The sequence below is a fragment of the Gymnoscopelus microlampas genome (assembly GCF_963454915.1).
Source record: "Gymnoscopelus microlampas genome assembly, chromosome: 2".
NCBI lineage: Eukaryota > Metazoa > Chordata > Actinopteri > Myctophiformes > Myctophidae > Gymnoscopelus > Gymnoscopelus microlampas.
In genome coordinates, this window is record NC_139939.1 from 55,717,069 (window position 1) to 55,727,180 (window position 10,112).

At 45.0% G+C, this 10,112-nt stretch overlaps 1 protein-coding gene across 1 annotated transcript; it reads left to right on the top strand.

Annotated features, from left to right (window-relative positions):
- Positions 1-1,014: 1,014 nt before the first annotated feature.
- Positions 1,015-4,101, top strand: LOC311065363 (ubiquitin-like modifier-activating enzyme 6; the record flags this gene model as incomplete). Its single annotated transcript, XM_084085677.1, has 1 exon — positions 1,015-4,101. One exon carries the CDS (start codon positions 1,015-1,017, stop codon positions 4,099-4,101), a length of 3,087 nt encoding a protein of 1,028 aa, XP_083941803.1.
- Between the last annotated feature and the right edge of the window lie 6,011 nt (positions 4,102-10,112).

Below are 10,112 nucleotides of genomic sequence, written 5' to 3' on the forward strand. Positions count from 1 at the left end.
CACTACAATTATTTGAAAACTTTAGTTACTAGTTACTTTGCAGATTTTGATTATTATCACAAAACATGCATTAACCACTTCAGCCCTATACTTGGCTATTTGAAAATAGCCGATCTACAAGCTCACAACGAGTCCCTTCAACACGTTGTGAGCTTGAAGATCATCTATTTTCAAAGGATTTTTATACATTGTATACAATAAACTAAATACATGCGTTAAATACAGAGTATTTCTAGATTGTAGTGTTGATACTTTTACTTGCATACTAAAATGTGAATACTTCTTCCAGCACTGCAAAACACTACAATTGTATTGATAAAACAAAACATTAATATAAAACAAATAATGTGGAAAAACATTTAATGGTGTTTTCATTGTGATACCATGCATCTTGTGTTCATATATCTAGGCTTTCAGGTAGGAATGGGACAAACACTGAAGGGTGCTTTTTTTAGTCCATTCAATTGAACACACTGACTTTGTCTTCCTAATTACATTTGGCACATTAATTGTAACCACTTAATAATGATTATACATTAAAAAGGCATTCCAGTCTGTTCATTATACATTCCAGGAATCCCTTTCGGTGTTATGTGTTATCTGTTATGCCCATACTGTATGTGGATATAAGTGACGTCACAGATGACTGATGTCATACTATAGTTGACTGATGTCATAGATCATTGACGTCATACTGCCTTCCGCTCTGGTGGTGGGTGCTGCATATATGGAGATCCCACGAGATAGTACTGACATCATAGTCTGGCCTTCAAGTACTATGATAATGGATACTGCACTAAGTATTCTGACAACGGGCACAACGGGTAATGCAAAATCACAGGGATCTGAGGTAGGTGACGTCATCAAAGTTAATGATGCGTTTGGTTAGATTTGTGGAGTATAAAAGATTTGGTGAATTTAATCCGGGCTCTTGCAAGTTCTTCACATCTGACCTCAGTTCAAACTTGAACCTTCTCTTGAACCTGTTATTTAACTCCCTCATCCGCTCTCACCATGGCAGAAGATTCAATGGAGATTGATGACTCTCTCTACAGCCGCCAGCGCTATGTTCTCGGAGACAGCGCTATGCAACAGATGGCCCAGTCCTCTGTGTTCCTCAGTGGAATGGGAGGAGTGGGAGTAGAGATCGCCAAGAATATCGTGCTGGCCGGCGTGAAGGCCGTTACTCTCCATGACACCAAGCAGTGCGAAACCTGTGATTTGGGCTCCAACTTCTTCATCCGCCAACAGGACGTGGCGAGCCAGAGAAAAAGAGTGGAGGCGGTCTTGCCTCAGGTAGCGGAGTTGAACCCATACGTCCACGTGGACATGTCTTCCTCTGCTCTGGATCACAGTACCGACCTCAGTTTCCTCACGAGATACCAGTGTGTGGTTCTGACCGAAGCCAGGCTGAGCCTGCAGAAGAGAGTGAACGAGTTCTGCCACTCGCAACAACCTCCCATCAGATTCATTGGCTGCGACGCCTATGGTGTTTGCGTGCGGCTGTTCTGCGATTTCGGGGATGAGTTTGAGGTGTCGGACCCCACGGGGGAGGAGCCTAAAGGGGTCTTCATCCAAAGCGTCACTCAGGACGACCCCGGGGTCGTGACCTGTATGGACAGTCGCACCCACGGCCTGGAGACGGGCCAGGGTGTCTCCTTCAGAGAGGTCAACGGCATGGAGGAACTCAACGGCACTACAAGGCAGGTCACAGTGCTTTCGCCGGGCAGTTTCTCAATCGGGGACACTTCCCACTTGCAACCATATGCACATGGAGGGTCTTTTGTCCTCGTGAAAACTCCTAAAACCTACAGCTTTGAGACCATGGAGAGACAGCTGTGTGATCCCCAGCTGCTGATCCCAGACTTCAGTAAGCCAGAGGCCCCGCTACAGATCCACGCCGCCATGCTGGCCCTGGACGCCTTCCAAGAGCAACAAGGCAGACTGCCCAACACTGGGTGTTTACAGGACGCTGAGGTTTTGGTGAAGCTCGCCGAGGAAGAAGTCAACGCAAGGCTCAAGGACAAAGCTCCGGTGAACGCCGAGTTGGTGCGCTGCCTCTCCAGGACGGCGAGGGGAGTCCTTCCTCCTTTGGCGGCGGCCATAGGAGGCCTGGCCAGTCAGGAGGTCCTCAAGGCTCTCACGGGGAAGTTCACCCCCCTGCAGCAGTGGTTCTACCTGGATGCCGTCGAGGTCGTGCAACCTCTTCAGTCTCTCTCTGCCGAGGAGTTTGCCCCCAGGGGCGATCGGTACGACGGACTGCGAGCCTGCATCGGCGAATCCATGTGTCTGAAGCTGCACGAGCTCAGGGTCTTCATGGTGGGCTGCGGAGCCATTGGCTGCGAGATGCTGAAGAACTTCGCCCTGCTCGGCGTGGGATTGGCCAAAAGTTCGGGTGAGGTGTGCGTCACGGACCCCGATCTGATAGAGAAGTCGAACCTGAACCGACAGTTTCTCTTCAGACCGCATCACATACAGAAACCCAAGAGTACCACGGCGGCTGCGGCCACTCTAGAGATCAACCCGGAGCTGCGGGTGGACGCTCACCTCAACAAGGTGTGTGCGGAGACCGAGGGCGTCTATGGTGACTCCTTCTACTCACGCCTGCAGTTGGTTGTCATGGCGCTGGACAACGTGGAAGCGCGCAAATACACAGATGGTCGTTGTGTGACCAACAATAAGCCTCTTCTGGACTCTGGCACTATGGGTACCAAAGGACACACTGAAATCATCGTGCCGAACCTGACAGAGTCCTACAATAGCCATAAAGACCCTGCAGAGGAGGAGTTCCCTATGTGCACTCTCAAGTCCTTCCCTGCCGTCATAGAGCACGCCATCCAGTGGGCTAAAGACAAGTTTGATAACATGTTCGTCCTCAAGCCCTCCGTATATAATCTATTCTGGCAGGACCACTCCTCGCCTGAAGCCGTGCTGCAGAAGATGCAAGCAAGGCAGAGTTTGGACAAAGCTTTCCAAGTCATCAAGCTGTTAGGCAGGCGACCCAGTCAGTGGGAGCAGTGTGTCGCTCTGGCCCGCCTCAAGTTTGAGAAGTATTTCAAGAGAAAGGCATTGCAACTGTTGCACACGTTCCCCATGGACACACGGTTAAAGGATGGAAGTCTGTTTTGGCAGTCCCCCAAACGACCTCCGACGCCTATTGAATTTGACTTGATAGACTCTGTGCACTTGGGTTTTGTCGTCAGCACGGCGCGGCTCTTTGCAGGAATCTACAGCGTCCCCTACTCAGAGAAGGATCTTACTGAAGAGGCGATAGCCAGGATTCTCAGTGATGTCCAGATTCCACAATATCAGCCTTCAGAAAGAATTATAGAAACGGATGAAGCCGTGAAAAAGTCCGATCAAGTGGAAACGTTGCACAGCAGTGAAGTGGAAAGGCAAGCTATCGTGCAGCTAGAGGAAGCCATCGCCGCTAAAGTCACACCAGAGACGTTACAGATGATCCCGCTGCAGTTCGAGAAGGACGACGACAGTAACGGCCACATAGACTTTGTTGCCTCGGCATCGGCTCTGAGAGCCAGGATGTACTCCATCGAGGCTGCCGACCGTCTCAAGACCAAGCTCATCGCGGGCAAGATCATCCCTGCTATCGCCACGGCGACCGCCATGGTCGCCGGACTGGTGGCTCTAGAGCTGATAAAGGTGGTGGGAGGCTACGAGTTTGAATCCTTCAAGAACTGCTTCTTTAACCTGGCCATCCCTGTTGTTGTATTCACAGAGACCGCTGCGGTCAAGAGGCAACACATCAGGGACAACATTTACTTCTCCCTTTGGGACCGTTGGACTGTCCACGGTCACGAGGACTTCACTCTTTCTGACTTCATAAATGCAGTGAGGGAGAAGTATGGCATTGAGCCCACCATGGTGTTCCACGGTAATAAGATGCTCTATGTGCCTCCTGCTTTGCCTGGATTTGGCAAGAGACTCAAGCTCACGATGCACAAACTACTCAAGCCATCGGCGGAGCAGCGTTACGTGGACCTGGCCGTGTCGTTTGCCCCGGAGGTTGACGGCGACGAGCAACTCGCTGGACCCCCGGTGAGGTACTGCTTCAGCCGGGATAGGGATAGCGAGATGTCCTGAAGCCCCTTCCTAAACGCCACTCTTCAACCTCTTATGTCCTTAAACTCTTTATTAACCTGGGCCAGGGCCCAAGAGCTTTCCCCTTCCCAAGCCCCCCTGTAACCTTTGGAGCAAGGATCCGGGTCCAGGTCATAGTTCTTTCAGCCCTGTGGCCCACACAACTCCAGTAGCACTTAGCCTGTTCATGTTGTTCATCTCTCATTTGTTCTACTCTAGTTGAATGCACCTGTCTATCTGTGTCAATACTGCCTGAACCCACCAAGTGAAGGCCACAAGGGGGGGGCAATTGGAAAGGAGAGGAAGACGACAACAACTACAGACACATAAAAATGAGAAAAAGCAAAACAGTCATAAAAAGATAGATTCAAAACTTTTGAAAATATTGAAAATAACAGATCTACACCTGGTGCAACAGCATGTGGCCAGAAGGCTTCGTATTCCTCCAGTGGTAAAACAAAAGTAATACATTTTTTAAAAGGACTTCATACATTAAAAAGAAAATCAAAGAAAGTCAAAACATTGTGAAGTGTTGTGAGCTTGTAGATCGGCTATTTTCTATCATTTGCATTGTAGGCTATACCCTTACACCCCTAAGGGGTAAAGGTGGCCCTTAATGCCATAACTCATAAGAAATGTATCAGACATTATAAAACAGAAAGAGAAGGTACCCATTCTAAGTATTGGGAGCAGTGGGTGCTACACCTGGTAGCTGTTAGGGGTTCATAGTCTTGGTCAGGGACACCTTGCCAGCACACAACGCGTCGCATTGAGAGCTTGTAGATCGGCTATTGTCAGCATGCAACCAAGTGTAAAATTAGCCATTATGACGCCATCAAGGCACCGACAAAATACATTATGTCGACAAAATCAACTGTAGATTTAGTCGACTAAAACTAGACTAAAACTAAAACTTTTCAGATGACTAAAATATGACAAAAAATAAACAAAATTGTATTCAAAAGACTATGACTAAACTAAATCAGAATTTGCTGTCAAAATTAACACTGTCCTGCGGGGGGGATTCAGTTATCAAAGGCAGTCATAGCAGTAAAGGATACTAAGAACAGATACAGAAAAAGAAGATAGGCCTACTAGGGTTCAATTGATACATTCTATAAAACTTGACAGCCCTTATTGACTATGTAGAGGCCAGGCGATGAATGTCCTCTGGTTTATTGTGGTTTAATATGAGATGTCATCATTTTTCAGCCACAAAAAAACCCAAAAGAAACCAGCCTTTGTATGTTTTTGTATTGTTTGTCTAATTGTGTATTGTAAGAGTGGGGTGGGATTGTGTCTATTTACAATAATTAGTCATTGATTTCTAATATTACTATGTGTAGGCCTACCTACCTCTATTTGTTCAATGTCTATCAACATTGTATAAAAAACTAATACACAGACTGCAAACTACAAAAATGCAAAGCAAAAGGAGATACAGCTACGGGTAGCAAAACAAAAAAACAAATATAGCTGCAAGCAGCGATAATACGGGGCCAGTGAGAGAGAGACAGACAGACATGGAAACTGGAGAGAGAGAGAGAGAGAGAGAGAGAGAGAGAGAGAGAGAGAGATGGAAACTGGAGAGAGAGAGAGAGAGAGAGAGAGAGAGAGAGAGAGAGAGAGAGAGAGAGAGAGAGCCATGGAAACGGAATAGATTGAAGAGAGACATGGAAACGGAATAGATTGATGAGAGAGAGAGATGGAAACAGAATGGATAGATTGGACATCTCAACCTATTGCCATTAACAGGAATCGAACTCTCAACCTTCGGACTAGGATAAGGATAATTCCTTTTAACAGGTCGTTCATGAAAGTCCTTGTGGTCTTGTTTCCAATGAGAACCTTTAAGCAATTAGGGGTTAAGAGTCTTGCTCAGGGACAAATTTAATTTCATCGACGCATATGCTGGGATGGCCTGGAATCGAACCTGGGGCAACCAGGGCCTCTGGTTCCCTAGGCGTGCTCACTAACCACCCAGCTATGGCCGCCCCATGATAGGCTAATAGGCTGCAACACTACCTATAGTGCTATAGCTTTGTCCAGGCTGATGTTGTCTGTTGAAGATCATAAACTCTTGCCTTCTGTCATGAACCAAGCCAACACTAAGATCACTCGTTCACAAACCATTTACCAATAGAGAAATTGTATGTCTCCTCGCTACCAAAAACAGTGAAAGCAGCCGATCTACAAGCTCAGAAACGCGTTGCTATCTGAAAAGTTTTGAGATTGTAGATCGGCTATTTTCAGAATGAAGTATGTCATACATTGAGAAATCGTACTCTCAAATAAGCATTTCAGGTTATCTTTACCATTTGCACATGTATTCATTGATACAGTCATGTTGTTTGCAATTCAACTTAAATTAAATCTGCATCAAGTGAGGCTTGAACTGGCGACCTTGAGATTGTGAGGCACTCATTTAAGGGAGACGCCATTGGACCAACAGACAAGGAACTATGAAAAAGGAGATTACACAGATGATACAGTTTCACGCAAATAGCAGAAAAATCCTGGGTTTAAGTGTTTTTCAAACTGCTCAAAATTGCGGACAATCTACGGGCGGAGCTTACTGGTCAAAGCGATAGATGTGTTCCTCATGAGTCAAGGCACATGTGTAAGCAAGTTTCACGACTTTCGGCCAAACGAGGCATGACTTATGCCTGTTTAAAGTCTGCCTTTTCAAAAAATTGCTATAGCGCCCCCTTTTGGCCAATTGGAGTAAGATTGGTTTCAGTGATATTTGGAATGACCCTGTACATTTCTGCAAAGTTTCAAAGAAATGTGAGTCTGCATGTATGTTTTAGGCACAGATGAATAATTTTCATAAAACTGTAATAGTTAAAATCTATCTCCTCCTGGGATTTTTGAGCAATCTGCACGAAACGTTTAACACTTGAACTTTGGACGTCTGCCTACAAAAAATTCCAACGGATTTTCCATAAGTGAAAAAATGCAGAAGTTATGAGCCAATGGCTGTTTTTCATATAATTCAAAATGGTGGGCGATCTAAAGGTCAGAGGTCAAAAGTCAGACCACGAAAGTTGTCGGGCATGAAGAGACGCATGTTTGTATCGAAGTTTCATGGTTGTAGGTCAAACAGGGCATGAGTTGTACCTGTTCAAAGTTGGCACTTTCAATTGAGTGCTATAGCGCCACCCTTTGACGAATGAGTGTGAGAATTATTTCTTGGTAGTTTTTCATGAGCATCTACCATATGGCCGAGTTTCGTAAAAAGCGTATGCACGGTTAAGCCAGAACTGGCAAAAATAAGTACTTTTCAAACTGCTCAAAATTGCGGAAAATCTAAGGGCGGAGCTTAATGGTCAAATCGATACGTGTGTTCCTCATGAGTCAAGGCACATGTGTAAGCAAGTTTCACGACTTTCGGCCAAACGAGGCATGACTTATGCCTGTTTAAAGTCTGCCTTTTCAAAAAATTGCTATAGCGCCCCCTTTTGGCCAATTGGAGTAAGATTGGTTTCAGTGATATTTGGAATGACCCTGTACATTTCTGCAAAGTTTCAAAGAAATGTGAGTCTGCATGTATGTTTTAGGCACAGATGAATAATTTTCATAAAACTGTAATAGTTAAAATCTATCTCCTCCTGGGATTTTTGAGCAATCTGCACGAAACGTTTCACACTTGAACTTTGGACCTCTGCCCACAAAAATTTCCAACGGATTTTCCATAAGTGAAAAAATGCAGAAGTTAGGAGCCAATGACTGTTTTTCATATAATTCAAAATGGTGGGAGATCTAAAGGGCAGAGGTCAAAAGTCAGAGGGTGAAAGTTGTTCAGCATGAGGAGACGCATATGTGTATCCAAGTTTCATGGCTGTAGGTCAAACAGGGCATGAGTTGTACCTGTTCAAAGTTGGCATTTTCAATTGAGTGCTATAGCGCCACCTTTTGACGAAAGATTGTGAGAATTATTTTTTGATCGTTTTTCATGACCATCTACCATATGGCCGAGTTTCGTAAAAAGCGACTGCACGGTTCAGCCAGAACTGCGAAAAGTGGCAGAAGAAGAAGAAGTGACAGAATACTGCCAATAACAATACGGTTCCAGAGCAGAGCTCTGGCCCCGTAATAATGAGAAAACGACTGCAAATTCGGCATGCTCATCCCCGACGACCCGAGGGAGTGCGGTGTCCCACGTTAAATCCGTCAGATAATCAATCGGTGGTTGTCCAGACCCGCCAATTCGACCGATATGCCAAAAAATGGAAATCATGAGCATGTTATAATGGTCTGTCTGTTAGGTAGCCATAAGTTATAGACTATATCCTATGACTCCTAACTGTTTAAAAAAATATCTCTGGCTTTCGGCTGTCCAGCCAGGCGGAGATAATGAATCTTGAACCTTTGACTCAACTGAGGTTGTGTAATGAATACTGAACATTGTATTGTTGTTCTAACAAGGCAGACAGCTGCATGCATACGCACGCACGCACGCGCGCACGCGCACGCGCACGCGCACACGCGCACACGCACACACACACACACACACACACACACACACACACACACACACACACACTCCAGTACTTTTACTTGGAGAGAAGTCATATTTGACCCAGAGTATCTATCCTATACTTTGTGTACATTATGTTAGCAACAGCTACATACTTTGAGTCATTTACTGGAAATGGCCTGATCTGCTGTAAAGCAGAGGTTGTGTAATGAAGGCAAGGCAAACAACTGCAAACTTTCACTTTGACTTGTGTCCAGAGAGTAATTTACTGGAAATCACTTGATCTGCTGTAAAGCCAGCAACTATAAGACTTCCGGTGGATGATCTCTTCAGAATAAGAGTATCCTCTAGAGTAAACAGAATTAAGCCATTGAAAAACGATTAATTTGCATATTAAAAATAAATTAAGCATTTATAAAAGCCATACAACTAATGTTTCTTTGTAACAATGTATTTTAACAACATTAAGAATGTATCTAAATAGAGCATTGGTATTCAACTAGATTAGACAGGGAGCCAAAATTGTTAAATGAATTGAGGTCGGGGGCCACAGGCGGATTAACCCTTTGTGGTGCCCAGTGCAATGTCCAGGACTTGGCAGGGCTGGCAACTACCTGAAATTCAAATAAGGGACACCCGTTCTGGGCATTCCTTGTTTCCAAGAAAAACAAGAGCTGTCAAAGCGACCTCAGCAGTGCTGCAGGCTGATCACCTCCCTGCCACACTCCAGTGATGCAGTAATTTGTGTAAAAGAAGACCCCATGCTGAGTATTGAGTGCATAATGAATGAACATACTTTTCACAAGGTTGATATTTTGGTATTATAAAAAAAAAGATTGATTGGTCTGTCAATATTTTTGAGATACTGGATATATAAGCTGGATATATAGGAGATACAGGCTTGAAATATTTCACTTTGTGTATTATATTTAAATAGCAGATGTACTTAGTGGATCTTTAATCTCGATGTATCATGCATTCAGGTTACAAGAAGCAGGGTCCACCTTCCATTCCGACATCTCGCCACTCCGACTACGTGGCTTCCGCGTGCGGTTAGGGTTAGGGTTAGTAACCGTCGGAAGGCGTCATGTCGGAAAGGCGACATGTAACCACAAGAAGCGTAGCATAGCAGGCAACACACATCTTCTCTTCCCTCAAAATCGATCCAGCAAGGGCGTACTGATACACGTTTTATTTCTTCAGTTTTGGCTCAGGTTTGGACTAGCCCCCTATGTTCCTTCATCTGTTGTCTGCTCTTACTTAATCTCTTGGCCAGATTATTTGTTATGTCCCTAACCCTTCCATCATTTTCCTAGAACTAAAGTTTGCCGTGTCATCTGTTTTTTTGATATGTGCACGTGGCAGAACGCACGGAAAATCTTTTATGGCCTTATTCCCAGGATTTCTCAGAAATTATCTCAAAGGCCCAACACTCTTTCCCAACACACTTGGCTAGACTCAGCTAGACTCAGAGAACATTTACTTTTAGTGCCTGATACTTTACTCTAACTTCTATTCTTGCAAGTCCTGACTT